We start from the raw sequence: 21,743 nt of genomic DNA, 5'->3' as shown, positions 1-21,743 counted from the left end.
AATGGGCTGAAATATGTTCTGTTTACTAACCGGGAGGAGGTGTTTTAAGCTAAAGATTCGCGGGGGCAAGCATGTGAAGCATGGCGCAGTTGGCAAAGCTGTGTTGTAAGTTAGTATTGTTGTCCCGGGGCCATGGGTTCGAAACCTTGCGAGGGTAGACATTCAAATTTTTTCTTTTTTTTACATTATTTTTTTTTAATGTATTTTAGATATTTTAACGTGAATCAAGTTTTCTGTATATTAAAAAAAACCTACTTTTTCTTTGGAAATAGCGAATAATAGCTAATAAACGGATAAATTTCGCATAATTTTTATTTATTTATTTATTTTAATTTTTATTACTTTTTCTAACTTCTTTTCAATATTTTAAAGCGAATAAAGTGTTCTATATGTGATAGAATTTTTTTTCTTTGTCAAAGAACGAATAATGGCTGAAAAAGGGACAGAAGTCATGTCAGGAGGCACACACACATCACACCCAGTAACTCACTATTATATTAACCTATAAATTTCAAACTCCTCCCAAAATTAGAGTTTAAAGTCTTAAACAATTTTACCGAAGGATTTATTTATAGTCCAATTAGTGGGCCCACAATGGGCTGAAATATGTTCTGTTTACTAATCGGGAGGAGGTGTTTTAAGCTAAAGATTCGCGGAGGCAAGCATGTGAAGCATGGCGCAGTTGGCAAAGCTGTGTGGTAAGTTTGTATTGTTGTCCCGGGGCCATGGTTCGAAACCTTGCGAGGGTAGATATTCAAATTTTTTCTTTTTTTTTTAATATTATTTTTTTAATGTATTTTTGATATTTTAACGTGAATCAAGTTTTCTGTATATTAAAAAAAAACTACTTTTTCTTTGGAAATAGCGAATAATAGCTAATAAACGGATAAATTTCGCATAATTTTTATTTATTTATTTATTTTAATTTTTATTACTTTTTCTAACTTCTTTTCAATATTTTAAAGCGAATAAAGTGTTCTATATGTGATAAGAATTTTTTTTCTTTGTTAAAGAACGAATAATGGCTGAAAAAGGGACAGAAGTCATGTCAGGAGGCACACACACATCACACCCCGTAACTCCCTATTATATTAACCTATAAATTTCAAACTCCGCCCAAAATTAGAGCTTAATGTATTAAACAATTGTGCCGAAGGATTTATTTATAGTCCAATTAGTGGGCACACAATGGGCTAAAATATGATCTGTTTACTAACCGGGAGGAGGTGTTTTAAGCTAAATATTCGCGGGGGCAAGCATGTGAAGCATGGCGTAGTTGGCAAAGCTGTGTGGTAAGTTAGAATTGTTGTCCCGAAGCCATGGGTTCGAAACCTTGCGAGAGTAGAAGTTCAAATTTTTTCTTTTTTTTATATTATTTTTTTTAATATATTTTTTGATATTTTAACGTGAATCAAGTGTTCTGTATATAAAAAAAAACTATTTTTTCTTCGGGATATAACGAATAATAGCTAATAAACGCATAAATTTCGGATAATTTTTATTTATTTATTTATTTCAATTTTTATTATTTTTTTAACTTCTCTTCAATATTTTAACGCGAATAAAGTGTTCTATATGTGATAAGAATTATTTTTCTTTGTTAAAGAGGGAATAAAGACTGAAAAAGGGACAGAGTCACGTCAGGAGGCACACACGCATCACACCCCGTAACTCCCTATTATATTAACCTATAAATTTCAAACTCCGTCCAAAATTAGAGCTTAATGTATTAAACAATTGTACCGAAGGATTTATTTATAGTCCAATTAGTGGGCACACAATGGGCAAAAATATGTTCTGTTTACTAACCGGGAGGAGGAGTTTTAAGCTAAATATTCGCGGGGGCAAGCATGTGAAGCATGGCGCAGTTGGCAAAGCTGTGTGGTAAGTTAGAATTGTTGTCCCGGGGCCATGGGTTCAAAACCTTACGAGAGTAGATATTCAATTTTTTTCTTTTTTTTTATATTATTTTTTTTCATGTATTTTTGATATTTTAACGTGAATCAATGTTTCTGTATATTAAAAAAAAACTATTTTTTCTTTGGGAAATAGCGAANTTGGGAAATAGCGAATAACAGCTAATAAACGGATAAATTTCGGATAATTTTCATTTATTTATTTATTTTAATTTCTTTTATTTTTTAAACTTCTTTTCAACATTTTAAAGAGAATAAAGTATTCTATATGAGAAAAGAATAATTTTTCTTTGTTAAAGAGCGAATAATGGCTGAAAAAGGGACAGAAGTCATGCCAGGAGGCACTCACACATCACACCCCGAAACTCCCTATTATATTAACCTATAAATTTCAAACTCCGCCCAAAATTAGAAATTAATGTATTAAACAATTGTACCGAAGGATTTATTTATAGTCCAATTAGTGGGCACACAATGGGCAAAAATATGTTTTGTTTACTAACCGGGAGGAGGTGTTTTAAGCTACATATTCGCGGAGGTAAGCATGTGAAGCATGGCGCAGTTGGCAAAGCTGTGTGGTAAGTTAGAATTGTTGTCCCGGGGCCATGGGTTCGAAACCTTGCGAGGGTAGATATTCAAATTTTTTCTTTTTTTTTATATTATTTTTTTTAATGTATTTTTGATATTTTAACGTGAATCAAGTTTTCTGTATATTAAAAAAAAACTACTTTTTCTTTGGAAATAGCGAATAATAGCTAATAAACGGATAAATTTCGCATAATTTTTATTTATTTATTTATTTTAATTTTTATTACTTTTTCTAACTTCTTTTCAATATTTTAAAGCGAATAAAGTGTTCTATATGTGATAAGAATTTTTTTTCTTTGTTAAAGAACGAATAATGGCTGAAAAAGGGACAGAAGTCATGTCAGGAGGCACACACACATCACACCCTGTAACTCCCTATTATATTAACCTATAAATTTCAAACTCCGCCCAAAATTAGAGATTAATGTATTAAACAATTGTACCGAAGGATTTATTTATAGGCCAATTAGTTAGCACACAATGGGCAAAAATATGTTCTGTTTACTAACCGGGAGGAGGTGTTTTAAGCTAAATATTCGCGGGGGCAAGCAAGTGAAGCATGGCGCAGTTGGCAAAGCTCTGTTGTAAGTTAGAATTGTTGTCCCGAAGCCATGGGTTCGAAACCTTGCGAGAGTAGATATTCAAATTTTTTCTTTTTTTTTATATTATATTTTTTAATGTATTTTTGATATTTTAACGTGAATCAATGTTTCTGTATATTAAAAAAAAAATCATTTTTTCTTTGGGAAATAGCGAATAATAGCTAATAAACGGATAAATATCGCATAATTTTTATTTATTTATTTATTTTAATTTTTATTACTTTTTTTAACTTCTTTTCAATATTTTAAAGCGAATAAAGTGTTCGATATGTGATAAGAATAATTTTTCTTTGTTAAAGAGCGAATAATGACTGAAAAAGGGACAGAGTCACGTCAGGAGCACGAGGGAAAAAAGTTACAAAAGAAACACATTTTAAGCATAGAGTAAAAATTTGGCGTGCTGGACCACTATATATTTAACAAAGTTTTTTTTTTTTTTTAGATTTGTTTTGAATATATTCTATTTGCAATTTTTAATAATTTTTTCGCGAATTTTTTTCTTAATTGCTTTTTTTTTACGTTACAAAATCTATAAGACTTAGAAACATGAAATTTTGAAAGTGCGTAGAAAATATGCTAAGAGTTAGAAAGAAAACAAGAAAATTAGAAAGAAAACAAGAAAATACAATTTGATTACTAGTTTTATTGCCGTTGAACAACTGACCCAATTTCGAGTTACGACTACTAATATTCAACTTCGTGGCCTTGTAATTTTGAAACCAATCCAGAAGACAAGGGAACTGCCAGATTAGTACCCAGGGGTATTTCTTTGTCATGAGAACTTGGAGTAATTTGTGACCCCGACAGATTCAACATGCACCAGTCACCATTTTATACACGGGTATTCTTCTGCCGGCTGGATTCAAACTCCCCTTCTCACTAACACGAGTCCAACGCCCTATCAACCAGGCTATCCCGGCCAAATTTATTAGTTTAGTTTATAACCGTCGTTGAACAGTCGACCCAATTTCGAGTTTACGACTACTAATATTCAACTCCGTAGCCTTGTCATTTTGAACTCAACCCAGCAGTCCCTGGAGCAGGTGAGGGCCGTTATATTAATACTGTTTGTAAAAATAAAAAGACCATTTTTTTAGCTGATATTATTTAATTGATGTTCATATTGAAAATATTTCTTCATTATTTTTGCTTTCTTTTTAATTATTTTAAGTACATTTGTTAAATTTTTGTGCAAGAAAAAAAATGTCATTATTTATGTAAATTTTTGGCTTATATTTTTAAGCATTTATTAAAGTGTCTATTAAATATCAGAGAGAATAAATGTCATACGAGTTTAAAGCATCAGCTCTGCTCTTGATGGTGTATAGTGGCTAGGATGTGAAAGAGCAACAGTCCCGGGCATCCAGCCAAAACGAGCATTCAACATATCAATGGAACACACTAAAGCTTTATATCAATTAGCAATTAGTTTCAGATAATTACAATTGTAGAATAATTATCTCATTATAGAATTAAATGTTTTAAAAGACAAGTATCTGTTAATTTTTAACATTTAATCAACAAAAAAAACCAACCAATATTGAAATCTAACGAATTTATTATTTTTAATTACTGATAAAGTTTGTGACAGAAAAAAAAAATTAAAGCCTGATAGATTTCAGAATTTTAGAAATACCTTCTAGTTATACTATTACAATCAAATAGGCTCCGATGTCTTTCATTCCGGTCTCATTAGTGATTCAGCATATTTCGATATCATTTTTGTTTCGTTCTTAATTAATATTAATTTGTTTGCAACAGTTAATTTTTATACCTCTTTTACTACATTTTCGAGGAGTTCAAAAATATAATATTGAGGATTTTAACTTTTTTGTATGCCTCTTTTATTACGTCATCATCACACCCACACGCAACTGTCTACTCTAAATAATGCTATATAGAATGAGATAGTAAAACAAACGTGTGTAGTTATTTAAATTCTTATTCAAAAGTATTAGTTAATTTTTTTCTGAGCTAACAATTTCTGTCCTTTTTTAGATATTTTAAAGTGCTATTTAAAACTGCTGCATATCACATGAAAGCATTAAATATATCATTTGTATAATTTTAAAGTAAAATAAAAGGGAATTCTGATCTTTAGAAACAGATATTAAATAGTCTGATGATCGAATGATGGGAAAAAAAAACTTTTTTACCTTTTAAACTAAAAAATTGTTTATTTATAAATAATTTATTAATACTCAAATTGCTTGAAAGGTGATATGTTCCCTACTAATGCCAACGAAATTTTTTGTTTTATTTAGTCATTTATTTATATTTATTATGTCCGACAATGCAAAAAAGAAAAAAATGCATTTTGGGCTTCTGAGGGCCCCAGCACCGAATAAAACTTTAAAAAAAAGAGGGGGGAAGTAGGATCTGGGGGCCCTTGTCATCTCGGGGCCCCAAGCTACAGCTTATTTAGCTTATGCGTAAATCCGGCCCTGGGTTCAAGTACCGATTAAAATAACTTAGGTTCGAGTACCGATGTAAAGAGACTGGATTGTACAAATCAATCAAATGATGGTGGGTTCAAGCATCGATGAAAGGAGTGGGTTCGAGTACCAATGTAAAGACAGTAGGTTCAAGTTTTAAGGAACAGAGAGTGGATTATAAAAATAAATAAAATGATATTATGTTCTAGCACCGATGAAAGGAGTGTGAGTTTGAGTACCGATTTAAAGATAGCGGATTCAAGTTTTAAGCAAAAGAGAGTTTATTATAAAAATTAATCAACTATTAGTGGGTTCAAGCACCAATGATAGGAGTGTGGGATCGAGTACCGATGTAAAGATAGTGGATTTAAGTTTTAAACAAAAGAGAGAGTATCATAAAAATTAATCGAATGATAGTGGGTTCAAGCGCCGATGAAAGGAGATTGGGTTCAAGTTCCGATTTAAAGATAGTAGATTCAAGTTTTAAACAAAAAAGAGCTTATTCTACAACTTATTCAAATGATAGTGGGTTCAAGCACCGATGGGTTCGAGTACCGATGTAAAAATAGTGGGTTCAAATTTTAAACGAAAGTGTGGATTATAAAAATTGAACAATTGATAAAGGAATCTCTTTCTCCATTTGAAACTGCATTCATAATTTAAATTCAATATTCGAATTAGAATCTGTTTCGAGAATAAACATTTGTCCCTTTTCTTAAAAATTAAATTAGTTCTGCATTCTATTTTGAATTCATCATTTAAATTAGTCACCATTATCTTTAGATACGCCTCTGCATTAATCCTTTTCTCTATATACTTCTTACTTAACATAGAGACAGTGAAGGACATGAACAAACTATATATGTGCATACAGTAGCCATGTACGCAAAACAAAAATCTAACACGGTGATTATAAAACAAATAAACAAATAATAAGTCTAATTTAACTAAAAGATGTAGACAAGAAAGTGTTATATTTCACTAATTTCGCTGTGTGATAAGAAGTTGTATTTAATTAACCTTACGTTTATTAACATTTTAAGATATGTGGAAAAGCTTAGCTCAACTTTAACGTGCTTTTTGCTTATAAAAGATAAGCTGAAGCTGACATGGTAAGTCACATGTGTGGGCATCCGTGATCGTCTTCTTTTCGAATCACAACTATCGAATTGAATAAAAAGGTACTTTTAGTGATCAGGTCATCAACTGCAGTCTGACCAAACAACCAGCCTTTAGTGTGGGGAAACGAATCCCGGCTCAAGATGTGGGAGGAGGTGGCTGATAAGGCAACTTAGTTAGATTCGGGTTAGTATGTTTATTTATGTCGCACTAAAGCTGCACAAAGGGCTATTGTCGATGGCCTAGGAAACATCCCTGAGATTGATCCGAAGACATGCCATCGCAAATTTGATCCTCTGCTAAAGGGATCGCAAGGCTTTTAGATTCAGATAAAATAGTTTTGAGAAATATATGGTGATTTAAAAACATATTCCCCTGTCCATGATCTTAAAATAACAAGATTTTCAATTAAAAAATTTATTCTGTAATTTTCCTCTGTAATTTTTTTTTTCTTCTGAATTTCATTAATAAGACCCATTTCTCTTTACGCAGATACAATCACATAAGCGATTTTGTACGGTGTAAATAAAGCTGAAATTTATAATTGTTTCTCATTCCAGGAAAAAAAACTGACACATTAGTGAGGTAAAAATGGATAGTCGAATACGTAAACATCAACGACATTAACATCAAATCAAAACCTTAAATATTGATTATTAATTACATTAACTATTGTAAATAAACGATTTTTGATATTTTTTTACCTATTGTTAATTAAATTACGATTATTTTGAAGAATTTCCAAAAGTAATATCGCTTAGAAAATGGTAGATATTAACGCATCTGAGGACTGTTTACATAATACAACCACTTTAATGAAAAGGTTGCAATTATTGGAAAAAGTTTCTGAAACAGAATTTTTAAGAGAAAAGCATATCAAGTTTAGTCTCCGTGTTCTTGGAGTCTTACCAATAAGATATAAGTTTTTAGATTCTACCAGGTAAATGTCTCATGCAGTGTCTCTTATTTTATTAACTTTAAGTTTTGTTAATTGTTTGAAAAACTTGCCTTACTACATTTTTCAGTTAGCATGTGCTCATTTTACTTAATTATTAGCAGTTTTTATTTCCAAGTTGCTTACGGATAAATTTATAAAGCATAGATGTTTTTTATTTACTTCTTTGTGTGTTTCCTCTGAAATGGGATGAGCCAATTTAAGAGATTAGAGAAGATATCCTTATCAGTACCTGTGCCAAAATGATCCCTGAATTTCAGGGGCAATCGTTTAGTGCACGTCGTTAGTATATTTTGAGTTAAATTATTTTTAACACATAAGCTAAGTCATTCACAGGTGATATTTCTGTATCGTGATCTGTCACGCCAACTATAACCGCCTACATGCCAAATAGATATTAAACTTGCAATTTAAAAAAAACTGAAGTGCTAGTGCTTGGATCCGGTTACTAGTTATACCTTTCTAGTTGGTTCATTTCTGTGAATTTTTTTTAGTTTCTGGAGTCCCATACCCGGAAGATGCCAAAACTTGGCGAGTATATGATCACGGTACAGAAATCTCCCACATTCAAAATTTTTACAATTAATTTTGAGAAAAAAATTATTATTAAAAAATATTTCCAATATACGAACTTTAATTTCTAATAATGATTTATTTTGAGAGAAGCTTCTATAATTTCTACAAAATTTAATTTGTAATACACTATTATTTTGAAAGAAATTTCAACTGTAAACAAAACTGCGGAAATATTAGATTTTAATAATTTTTCTGCATCCCTGAGTTTTAGTACTAATGATCAATGAAGAATAGAATGCTTTTTTTTTTTAAATCATTTTTCTTAACGCAATGAGGCCTTTAGCTTATCCATATATAAGGCAGCATTGAACAAATTATTATAAGATAATTTAATTTTAAAACTTTTCCAATATTTTTGAATTATCTTCATTCATATAAGCATTGCGTTTTGAAAATGTTAATACTAATGAAAAAAAACTGCATACATACAATAGTAATTTGCTTCTGCTGTTAGGCAAAAAAAAAGTGAAAAAAATCTAAAAATAAACTTCAGAAAAACACTTTAAAAAAATCATGGAAAGTCATGGATTTAGGTCGCTGAAAAATCTAATTTTTAAAATGGAATTTAAAAATACCCCCTCCCCATTTCATGGTGCTCCGAATATCTAAATTCGTAATAAAATCCCCACTCACAGTCATATTTTATTAAAATGTAAATTGTTTTTATCATGTTCTTTAAAAAATTTGGTGTTCTTTCAACAAAAAAAAAGAAAAAACATCATTTCTAAAGCGAAGTATCTTTTAAACTTCTGTGATTTCCGAATTATTATTATTTTTTATTTTATTTTATTTTATCAGTTTAAAATTCTAGCTGAAGCAAGCCAGTCATTGGCAAATTTTTTTTATTCAGAAATGAGAACAGAAAAATCAGGAGTATTTCTTTCCTTTCTGATGAACAAGAAAAGTATCTTTAGAATATAATTCTGTGGAGAAAAAAAAAAAATTGCTCAGCTATTATTTTTTCAGCTATTTTATTGCTTCAACTTTATCTTTACTCTGTTTTTTAAATTTAAAATCAATAAATATAAAGATCAGGGGTCTGTCTAGGTTTTTCTGAGAGGTAACTATTTTGTGAAAATTTAGGCATAATTTGTGAAAATTATAATAAAAAATCAACACGAGAATATGGTATTATCGTTTCTTATGAGATACAAAAAAATATTTTTATGAAAAAGTATTTTGTGAAACTACCGTTTCTCCATGTTTGAATTTGTGAAGGTACCGCTAAACGGTAGTAAATTTGGCCTGGACAGACCCCTGAAGATGCAGAGTAGAACTGTTTTGGTTATACCTATCATTTCAATTTATGTTATTATAATGCTTTTTTAAATTTCTTGTTATGTTTTTGTCGGAGAAATAGTAACTTCGTTAAGTCATGAAAAATTCTAGGAATGAGTCGTGAATTTGAAAATCTAAAATGTCGCAGATACCCTGTTCCTACAATCATAATTAAGAAGATTATAAAATAAGGAAGCATTTGACCTTAACTTGTTCTGTAATTGCATTTTTTAAATAATTTTGTAAAACCCATCTGATCATGGAAATGAAGATGATCAGTATTAAAGAATTTTGGTACTTTGGGATTATACCTTCGACCCTTTTCGTACTTTTGGATTAACCTGTTGACCCTTTTCACACTTTGAAATTATCCCTTTGACCATTTTTGTACTTTGGTGTTAACCTATCAACCATTGTCGTACTTTGGGATTAACCATTCAACCATTTTCGGCAAACTCGATATTATCGCCATAATGTAGCTTCTGCATTGATAACTGCAAATTTTATCTTATTTACTTTATGACCCTTGACTACTCAACATCTTTAGCAGAATTGTAATATACTGTTTTTACTCCGCTGCAAAGTTATTCAAATTTATGATTTGTCTAGCACGGACGAGAGTACTTGGCAATTGTTTGCGTTTTTAAAGCTATCGAGGATTTTTGCCCGCTGAAATTATTTATAATAATATATATGGTTAGATTCAAGAATAATTCAATGTGTAATTCTAAAAAACAACATAGAGGTTTTTACTTTTTTGATTCTTTTTATCACATAGTTTTACAATTACATTTTTTTGTTATTATTATTTGATAAATTTAATGTGTTAAGAATGTTTAGGTCGACGGGATAATACCTAGTACCAGAATTTTCAGAGACATCATGGCTTGATCATCATCAAATTTACTTACGTTAATTATTTTATAATTATATTTTAGTAGAAAAGCAACAACGCATAAAATTTTAAAAATTACATATCATATGTGTATTCATTTAAAGTAACAGACATTAGAAATTAAACTCAAGATGAAAGAAAAAAAAATGAAAAAATTTAATATTTTTCATTTGGTTATATTAAACTAAGAATAGTTTTGTAAATATTAGAAATTTAAGTAATTTAAAAGATTTTTACTCTTAAAACTGTGCTTGTTTTTAATATAAAAAAAACCTTTGGGTTTAAACCAGCTTAACCCTTCTTATGGTTGAAGTGAAATTAAATTTATTTTCTTTTTAGATTGGTGATGGCTTTTTTTGCAATATCTACTCTCGATCTTTTAGATGCTTTAGATCAAATAGAAAGTGAAAGAGAAAAATTAATTGAATGGATATATGCTTTACAAGTTGTACCAACTGGGAATGGTAAATTTGAAATATTTAGTAATACAGGGTGCGTAGCGTTTTTAAAAATTGCTTAAAGGTGCTTAGTTTCGATTTACATATTTTAGAAGCCCTTAAAGCTGCTTTTTTCATTTGGGGTTTGTGAAATAAAACTTCATTTTCTATATTTTAAAAGGAGATTTTTTCTGTGGCATGTTGATTATGACCATAAATTACAAAAAAAAAGCATGAGTTTCTCTGCCATATTTATCCAAAACTTGTTATTTGATCACGATTATGTAGAGTTTTTTTAAAATGTTTTTGCATTTTATTGATTTTTAGTTTATAAATTAAGAACTTTAAAAGTAGAAAAAAAAAATTTTACTGCAGATGGCCTAATTCTGATATTTTTTTTTTTTAAGTGATTAAAAATATTGTTTGAGTGCTCAACCCCTTAACAATCGGTTAATTTTCAAGAAAACGGTCATAAAAGTGCCTATTTTTTGTATTTGTATTACAAATTTGATTAGTGCTGCAACTAGTTTAAAATAAACTATCTATCTACAATTACCTTAAAAATGTCCTGGCACTGCCATTAGGTGTGTAAAATGAGAAGTAAAATGTTTTCCATTCAAAAGAAATGAATTAGTTTTATTCTTATTGGCGCTGCCCGTCAATATCACGGGAGCGAGAAATAGCGGGCGAAATCTCACCTCGTCATTTTCAAGGGAGCGAGAAGGAAGGGGTTAAAAAGTGCTTATTTTTTGTTGAAAAATCTAGCTACGCACCCTGTAATATATATAATTTTTTATTTGTTTCATGCTTTAAATTTTTTTTTATATTAGTTTATTTTTGAAACATTAAGAATAAAGAAGGTTTAATGAGAAAAAAAAAAACATTATATATCTGTTTCTGGCAATGTAGAGTAAATATCAACAGTGTATGAAATCAGGATAGGCAGAATTAATTATATTTTAGACAAGTATTTTTAATAACTATAGTTTTTAATTATATTATTTAATTATATTTTTAATTTTTCAATTATAAATATTTTTATTTCTTGACAGTTTTATGTGAAACTTGTGAGCTCCTGTTTGCTGAAGCTCTCAAAGACCAGTCTTATATGTTTTGCCTTGCAAACTATGCTTGGTTTTCTCATTACTAAGTTAGGCCCATTTGAAATGTGTTTGATCATAAAATCTTAAGAATTTGAATCAATTGCTCAAATCTTTTAAACTAATTCTTCTTTGAAAGAAATAACTGTAGTGTATCTACCACTACAAAAATGTAATTCCTATTCACTAGTATATGAGACATCTTAACTTGATTCTATGTTGGTGTACCTTTTCATAGAAGAAGATTGACATTGTCGACATTCCCGGTAACTACTCTCGCCACAATAACTGTACTTGTTTTTAAAATATTTTTTTATTGCCTAGTTGGCCAATAGTTGTTGATAATCTTGTTTCAGTTTGAAAGTAGGCTTAGAGAAATTATAAATATAAGTCGCAGGTGGCGATCATTGAAGTGGATGATGATGTAATTGAAGTTGTGATGATGTAATGACAGATTTGTTATTGCACAAACGGGAAGGAGTTAAGTACGTAATATTTTTTGCTGCATTTTGTTCTTGGGATAAATTTTCTGTGACGTTAATATTTTGTTTTCATGTGGTGGGCTCAATGTTTTCGTGAGTGGTTTTATTGCAATTTATAAATGCATTTGGATTTAAACTTCTTGATATTTGGTATTTTTTGTTGTATTGATTTGAGTAATTTAGGGAGCAAAATTTTAAGTTGCAAATTAAGTTTTCTAAAGAAAAAAAATTGTTTTGGCTGAAATTATGGAGAATCCGGTCATCCTAATTCTCTGCATAAATTATTGGTGTATAATGAGAATTAAACAAATAGTGATGAAGTTTGGATTAATTCATAGTGAAATGATTATGTGATGTCTTTTGAAGATTTAAAATTATAGCTTTCAGGGGAGATTTTCTTATTTTGTTACCCCAAGCTGTAACAGAAATGTTGCCTGTGAGAAATTATTTTAAATATATCTGCAGTATTTTTGCTTTATTAATATTTGTAATTTAACCTACACTGATGTTTTTTAAGATTAAGTGCCCAGGATATGTTTGTTCAGTACACTACTAACAGGCTGTATACTTGTAACAAAGCTGTCACCTGAAAGTTATGATTCGGTATAAATCTGCATTATTTGTCACTTATAAAATGTAATTTTGTGTTAAATAAACTTATGTAATACTTATAAGATTGTATTTAATATGTCTGATGTTTTAGTGTGTGTTTATAACATGCTTGTCATTTGAGAATGCAGAGCTCATTCTAGGCAGAAAAAAGGGAAGGGAGCAAAAGTTTAAAAAATGGGCATTATTATTCCAAAAAGTCAATAATTTCTTTCTATGGCCTTACACGTTCTATTAAAAAACGTCAATTTGTAAAAGAATTTTTTTTTTTTAATTTTACTAAAAGTAGCAAAGCAATCATATTAATTACTAATTTTTATTAATATATATATCGAGTTAATGAGCTAATTATCTTAGTAATTTATTTAAAATGCATGCATATATTTTAAGTGTCTGTAGTTATGATTTAATAATTAAAATGATTAATAATTATGATTTAATGATAGTGGAAGTAACTGCAAACTTTCAAAGATAAGTGCAATAAGGGGGTGTGATGGCTATTTTTCCTTTCCCATATAAATCTATGTAATGACAATAACGACAAACTAAATTAAAAGCGTTGAAAGGTTTAAGAAATCCATTGTAGAGTTTGGTGGAAAAATAAAGAAGGGTTGAGGAAAGAAAGTGTATGGAGTATATTACATCAGGGCATTAATTTACTTCAGGGGCAACAGGGTGGATTCTTTTGACTAAAAGGGCAGCAGGGTGCTGCGCCCTGTTTACCCTGCCTAGAATGAGCTCTGGAGAATGCTTAAGTAATATGAGAAATGTTTAATTAATTCCTATACTTTTCTAATTAATTTTACACTTTGTATACAACACTGTATTCTCTATTTTGGTGATTATATATATTGGACTTGTGGCAGAAACACTGCAACGCTATAGCAGGTGCTGCCGATAAATAAATTTTATGCGCATAATTTGTCATCTAAGATGAAAAGCATGTTGAGATTACGTCTTTAATATGTTCAAAGAATTTATGAAATGTTTTAAAACTTTTAAAATCTAAAACTTCAAAAAAAAATCCCTTGACATTAAAAAAAAACTTAATTATCTTAAAGACTTAGAAGTCTTATACAATCCCTATACAGCCTATAACCAAGCAGTTATTTTGTCGGTACTTTAGGCACTGCAAATGAATTCATTCCTGTTACTCTGAAAGTATTATTGAATGAAGTTCAAAATAGATTATCATAAATTTCTAACAAGATAAACTTTTTGAGCATAATTTTTAGCTTTTCTTTGCAGATTTTGCTTAACATATATGTTAGATTGATCCTGATGTTTACAATAATTGTCTTTGTCTGACTCATTCGAAGAAAACTCATAATTTATATTGATTGTGTTGCAGATTGATTCCATAAATTCTACTACCTGGGTTATAACTAATTACTTACCATTAATAATCAATTACTTAACATATCACTGAGCTTCTTCTGAAATATTTGTAAATCAATATTATTGTGAATCAATATTTTTCCTCTCAAAATTAAGGAAAACTATGTTGGTATAGTATTGATAAGCATGGTGTGCGGAGAGTAGTGGTCAACAATGTCTACCTTCATCTATGAGAAGGTACCCCACCACAGAATCGAGTTAACATGTCTTATATACTGGGGAATTGGAATTGTATTTTTGTAGTGGTAAACACACTACAGTACTCCCCTACCAGAATTATATTTGTGATAGAATTTGATGAACGGATACCACTAGTTGATTCATTGCGGTTTTGTGAGAAGCCGGGAGAGCTGTATTAAGATCACCATACTTTTGAGTGCTGATCGTGAGAGCTGTTTTAAGCTAGTGGTCGCTCCTGTGTTGCTTTTAGCAGTCGACTGAATACATTGTATGTTGTTTGTAATCGAGACTGAGTAGCAACAGGGCGAGGCGGTCGATAATGTCACAAGTAGCATGTCAACTGTTCGATGTGGACCATCCCTCGAAGTAGGCGTGTTCAGATCAAAGTGGGAGTTTCTGTCAAGTTAGGCATGCTCACATCACGTCTGAAGGTCACCAATGTGGGGAGAGTAGTTGTCGACAACCTTTATCTATGAAAAGGTACCTCGGCATTGAATAGAGTTAATATGTCTTATTTGCAAGGGAATTGGAATTGTACTTCTGTAGTGGTAGACACACACTACACATGGTATACAATCTGGTAGGGTTAGCATAAAACATGTTGATTAATGTAAAGTGTTGCTACATTCAAACATGTTGTTAGCATTTTTTAAGCGTCTGCAAGTACTGCTCTTTAATCATAATTTTTTTGGAGTTTTCATACTTTGCCAATTAAGTATTTGCCTTTACAAATTCTTCTTAAGAGGGTTATTTAATTCTATTCTCTGCATTATTTTATACTATTCCTACAGGGTGGTTACAAAATACTGTTAAACAGCAAATAATTTTGTTGTACAGATATTATATAGAAAATGATAAATACACAAATATGATGAACACTATAAATAGAAGTTTACCTTGAAGGAAATTTGAGTCGAATCGACCACCATTTTTATCGATTACAATTTCTTACGCCGCTGTCTGATGGCAACATGAATCATTTTAAGAGGTAATATCTCCCATTTAAGCAATAAAGAAGCTCTGAGGGAATCCACAATTCTGTGCTGCTTAGCATTAGCTTTAGACTCTAGAATACCCTAGGCACAATTGTCTAAAGGGTTTATATCTGGTGAAGAAGGGGGCCAATCTTCTTGCTTAATGGAATTTCGGACAATTGACGTGGAACCAAGCCTTTGTTGTTTTGACTCAGTGGGATTTTGCAGAATCTTGCTGAAATATCCAATCCTTTTTGGGATACAATCTGGCAGCATGGGGCAATAAATGTGTTGCCAATACTTCCTTTTTGTTTTGATTTTTGCCCCTTTATCGATGAATTTCAGAGGAAATCTTCCGTTATTTGACACTGCAACTCAAACCATTGTGGAATTCTTATTCTGAATGCAATGCATAGTTCTTACACTTTCGGGTTTATCATAGAAGGTTGCTGAATTTATTAAAATTATAATATATATATTAATATAAAATAATTGCTAAAAATTATTTTTGGCAATATAACTTTGTTCTGCGCAGTATATTTTCTCATCAGAAAAGATTATTCTGTCAACACTTCTGTTACCTTGCCGGTTTAGCAATTTCTTACGTCTTTGTAACCTTTTTATCTTTTGTGGAGTTGTCAAATCTTGAACTTTTGTTTTGCAATAAGGATGAAAACTTGTTTAATATAACTTGCCTAATTCTTCCTCTCTCTTCTGTAACCATTTTATTAGCAGAGCGCTGTGGATTTCTTCGCATTTTTTCACCAATTCTTTCAGTGTACTTTTTTGTATGAACTAGGCATGGACAACCAGACCTGGGTCGATCTTTACAGCTATTAGAATCCAATAATAAATTCATAGCTCTCTATATAAATGTTCTATTAAACCCAAGAGATTTTAATTACGTAAAGATTCTACTTGCAGAAAATCTGCAATTAAAAAGCTATTTATCCATAAACATTTTTGATTTCATCTTTAGAATTATTCTAAATGTTTTGCTTTGAGCAAAAATCGTCTACTTTTAAAGAAAGTGCCTATCGAAATAGCGAGTTAGAATTTATTTTACCTAACGATTGAAATTAATTTTTTTAAGTGTTACAGTATTTAGTAGCCACCCTGTAGTGAAGATAGGCAAGTTTTTTTTTCCTCATCAGTTTAGTTAAGATTATACCACAAGTCGATGAAAATGCTTTAATTACTGGTTGGTTTCTCTTGTGGCAAAATCATCATATTGTTCAGGCTCTTTTTTGCCCACTGCTTTGAGTCCGAGGTAAAGTTGGTTAGGAATGACTATAAAGTTAAATCACAACAAAACAATAAAACTTTTCTTTGAATCTCAAGAGGATATAAATCAATAAAACATAGCAGCTATTTCAAAATTTTAACAAAATGTATTTTTGAAAAAAATATAAAGACTAAGCAGATCACTTTTTGTTTGATGCTCTTTTATTCAGAATTAAAAAGCTTGTCTAATATTTTATTAATTTTTGTACTTGATGCAGAATATTTTATATTAGTAGAATGTATTAAAGAAAGGTCGCTTGTTTTAAAAACCTTTTGGTGTGAAATATTTATCAGTGAAGTGTTTCCAAGAAAGTTTTTGTGTATAGACTGTATTAAGAATGAATAGATTGAATTTGAATAATAATTATAAACTTCATTTTCAGAAACTGAAAAGATAGATTTTGGTTTTCGTGGTTCATTTACTTGCATAGCTGGAGATGATGTTGTGAGTACTCTTACATAATTTACATTCTAGAATTTTTTATTTCTCTGCATTATAAATTTCAATTTGTACCAACTGTATCTTCATATGTTCAATTTTCCCCCCACATGTTTGTAGCTTATTACTATAGAAACTTTAACTGGTTTTTAAATGTCCACAAAATGAATATATGAAACCAGTATCCTAATGTATGAAACTAGTATTTAATTTGTTTGCTAAATAAATCTTTGTATACATTTTTTTTTCAAATATGATAATGATGGTATTCTCAAAGTAAAAAAAAATATTCTTTTCATAGTTAATGTTGAAATATTTATTTTCAAGTAGAATAAATTTAATAAATACTAAAATAATTTTTCTCCCACCTGAATATTGTTAACTGAATGAAAATTATTCTGACTAATGTGTGAATAATTACCATTTCTTTTTACAACTTTGTTTTATTTTTCTAACACAATTTTGTTTATTGTGCGCAAAATGTTCAAAAGTAAAATTCCAACCATTTTTCTGCAAGGTTAGAATAGTTTAACCATAAAAAAGAGCAGAAACGAAAAATAAATTACTTCTAAGGTTTTGAACTCTAGCAAAAGTTATTGAATATACAAAATAAACTACGTTTTCTACAAAATGATGCATTTCTTTGTATGATTATTAGTTTTGGAAATACAGAGAGTTTTAAAAATTATTCATATTTCTAAAAACTTTTGTTATTGGTCCAGCAATGTGCAAAAAACTGAAGGAAAAAAAAAGTTTGTTTAATAAAATGATTTTTCTGGAATGTGACTTTTGTCCCTTTAACTCACAAATCATTAATTCTACAATCGATTAGAATTTTTTTTATTTATTCATTGGTTTTCATTTTCTAAGTGTTATACAAATAATTAACATTACACAATAAATATTTTAACACTAATCACCAAAGGTAAATAACATATCCTTGCAATAACATACACAGCATTATCTACATTAGCAGGGTGTGTCTAGGTTTTTTTTAAAGGTACTTATTTTGTGAAAATTTAGACATGATTTGTGAAATATAAAAATTATATTAAATAATCAACATAAAAATATGGTAAAATAAGAAAATATTTTCAAAAAAATTTAAATATTTTTCAAAAACATGTTGAAAGTATTTTGTGAAACTACCGTTTTTCCTAAAATTGAATTTGTGAAAGTACCACTAAACGGCAGTAATTTCGCCCGCAACAGACCCCTGATTCTCGGAGATGGTTTATGGGAAATTTGCATTATTCTAATATTGCAGAATTAATTGTAATCATAATATTGCAGAATTCTGACTTTTGTGATAAAGCTAACCTTGCAATGACGTACACAGCATTATCTACATTAGTAATACTTGGAGATGATTTATCGAGAGTTTGCAGGAAAGATATTTTGTCCAGCTTGCATGATTTACAACTTTCAGATGGAAGGTAAGTTCTTTAATTTATAAGTTGATTTATCACCAGGGATCTGTTTAGAAGAAATTTGGGTCCGTTAACGGACCCTTCACAAAACAGTTTATCTTTTAATCAAACCCTTCACGAAATAATTTGTCTTTTAATCTGACCCTTCACAGTATAATTTATCTTTTTAATCGGACCTTTCACAAATTTGTTTATCTTCATTATTGTTTTGTTAATAGAATAAACTCTTTCGGGGAGGGGGGGAAGAAAGACCGTTCAAGACAAACTAAGTTTCCCTAAGTTTAAATTCCAAATGTAGTATTCTAAGAAAATATTTCTACTTCTTCAAACATCGTGTGCACATTCTTATTGATATTAAATTATAATTTTGTTTTTTTTGTAAATAAATAATGTTAATCTTGTATCTATTTACAATTTAAAAACTTCTTGGAAATGTTTTTAGCAATTTTTGCAATAGCGGGACCCCATTTGCACAAATTCACAAAAGCAGGACCCTGGTTGAAAGAATGTGACTTAACGCTTATTTTATATTCACAAATTATGAATAGTTTTTTCACAATTTTACAAAAGCAGGATCTTTCACGAAATGTCTGGACGGACCCCTGATCACAGCAGATGAAAGCTTGGAGTGGAGGTAGGATACTACGAAAGGGGGCAGCAAAGGGGGCCCTCACATTTTATAGAACAGTGTTTTCATTACAGAAAAAAAATGGGAGAGAATTTCTCACCCTTTCTCAAAAACAGTGTGAGATTTCAAAAAGTTAAGTGAGATTTCTAAAAATTCAAAAAACAGGAATAGACTTGGAAAAAAATTATTTCTTTAATTATAATACATTTTAAACATCTTCTAACTGAATATTTTTGCTGCATCAACATATGCAAGGTGTTCTATATCTACTTTTTAATCAGCTATTTAATTTATTTGTCTGAAAAATATCCGTATTTGTTTCGTTTTGACTGTTCCATTTGTTTCATTTTCATTTGTCCACGCTATCCGCACACCATGGAAAGTCATGGATTTCAGTATTGAACTAAATTTGTCATGAAATGTCATGATTTTAACTATTTTTTTTTAAAAAAAAATCATGAAAAGTCATGGATTTAGGTCGCCGAAAAATCTAATTTTTAAAATAGAATTTACCCCCGCCCCCCAATTTCATGGTGTTCCGAATATCTGAATTTATAACAAAATCCCCTCTCACAGTCATATTTGATTAAAANATGCAAGGTGTTCTATATCTACTTTTAAATCAGCTATTTAATTTATTTGGCTGAAAAATATCCGTATTTGTTTCGTTTTGACCGTTTCTACCGACATTTGTTTCATTTTCATTTGTCCGCGCTATCCGCACACCATGGAAAGTCATGGATTTCAGTATTGAACAAAATTTGTCATGAAATGTCATGATTTTAACTATTTTTGAAAAAAAAATCATGAAAAGTCATGGATCAGCCGAAAAATCTAATTTTTAAAATAGAATTTACCCCCGCCCCCCAATTTCATGGTGTTCCGAATATCTGAATTTATAACAAAATCCCCTCTCACAGTCATATTTGATTAAAATATAAAATGTTTTTATCGTGTTTTTTAAAAATGATGGTGTTCTTTCAAAAAATGAAAGAAAAAGCATCCTTTCTAGAGCGATTTATCTTTTAAACTTCTGTGATTGCAGAATTTTTGTTATTATTTTTTTATTTTATAAATTTAAAATTTTAGCTGAAGCAAGCCAGTAATTGGCGAATTTTTTTATTCCGAAATAAGAACAGAAAAATCAGGAGTATTTCTTTCGGATGAACAAGAAAAGTATCTTTAGAATGTAATTCTGCAAAAGAAAGAAAAGAATAATTTGCTTTTTTTTTTCCTCCAGCTATTTTATTGCTTCAACTCTTTCTTTACTCTGTTTTTTAATTTTAAAATCTGTAAATTTGAGGATGCAGATTATAACATTTTTGGTTATACCTATCATTTCAAAGAATGTTATTATAATGCTTTTTTAAATTTATAGTTGTGTTTTTGTTGAAGAAAATAGTAACTTCGTTAAGTCATGAATTTGAAAATCTAAAATGTAGCAGATACCCTGTTTGTCCGTTACAGAGTAGAAGATGTTGCCTTAACAAGGTATTTGTCCATCTTACATTCATGCACAAAAAATGTAAACGTCTTACATAAAGAAACCTTACCTACAGTGAACACGTGGTTGCTGAGAAATGTATTCTGAAAGGGATTCCGTGGTTTGGGGGGTTGGTGTTCTGCTGTTTGCACCTTAGAGGAGTAATTCCAAGTCCTCTAAGGTTCGCACTGGTTCTGAACAATACTGGTAAGTAGGGAAGCTAGATAACAAGGACCGATGTTCAAAATAATGAAAAATCAAGGAAGAAAAGTGAAACAGATTTTATTCAAAATGGCAAAAGACGAAATTTTTGCCAAAATTCGCGCATTTTGAAATTGATTAATAGAGTGCTCGAACTTCTCGCGTTAATCATTTTTTATTGTGAGAAAAGAAAAAAATATGCGAGATTCTCGCGCTGTAGTGAAAACACTGTAGATTATGAGACACAGCCCTTTAGAAGACTACACTCAATATGTGTGTAAGTAAATGTACAATTAAAAAAATAGATAATTTTATTGTGCTCTCCCTTCCCATAGAGGAAATATACGTTCCTGTTGCTGACCAATGGGAAGATTCTTGGTTTTAAATGTCAAGGAGAACAGAATAATTAAATAATAAAAAAACAACAGTAAAGCAGAATCAAAAAAAAAAATTACTGTTAAATGAGAGAGGAATAATGTACAGGCAAATAATTTATTTTTTAAAATTTAGTTTTAATTTTAAAACAAATTAATCTATGAAGTTAAAGTTGCAAATTCGAATTTTTGATTGTAATTTTGTAAGGTTCAGATAATTCGGTCACCCGATTTATGCTAATGTAACTTATTACTGTTCTTAATTTTTTACCTATTTCTCTTTCTGCCTTTAATATACATATGTGTACATTTTATGTATATATATATGTATATTGTATGTATGTATATATATATATATAT

The 21,743-nt window shown here is 30.0% G+C and overlaps 1 protein-coding gene across 2 annotated transcripts in view; it reads left to right on the top strand.

Moving 5' to 3' along the window:
* The first annotated feature begins 6,733 nt into the window (after positions 1–6,733).
* LOC107437122 (geranylgeranyl transferase type-1 subunit beta) overlaps positions 6,734–21,743 on the top strand; it is a 37,819-nt gene continuing 22,809 nt past the window's right edge. The window contains exons 1-4 of one of the 2 annotated variants that reach the window (XM_043052273.2): positions 6,734–6,846; positions 10,704–10,828; positions 17,212–17,273; positions 18,561–18,703. In XM_043052273.2, coding sequence (XP_042908207.1) covers positions 10,711–10,828; positions 17,212–17,273; positions 18,561–18,703 — 323 coding nt within the window. In that variant the 5' untranslated portion in view covers positions 6,734–6,846; positions 10,704–10,710. Of the gene's footprint in view, positions 6,847–7,215; positions 7,601–10,703; positions 10,829–17,211; positions 17,274–18,560; positions 18,704–21,743 lie in introns of those variants that run through there. The other variant, XM_043052272.2, reaches the window with a different exon arrangement.

Source organism: Parasteatoda tepidariorum, chromosome 9 (genome assembly GCF_043381705.1).
Source record: "Parasteatoda tepidariorum isolate YZ-2023 chromosome 9, CAS_Ptep_4.0, whole genome shotgun sequence".
In the NCBI taxonomy this organism is placed as follows: domain Eukaryota; kingdom Metazoa; phylum Arthropoda; class Arachnida; order Araneae; family Theridiidae; genus Parasteatoda; species Parasteatoda tepidariorum.
The sequence above is the reverse complement of the archived record's forward strand: the minus strand, read 5'-3'. Positions and strand labels throughout refer to the sequence as shown.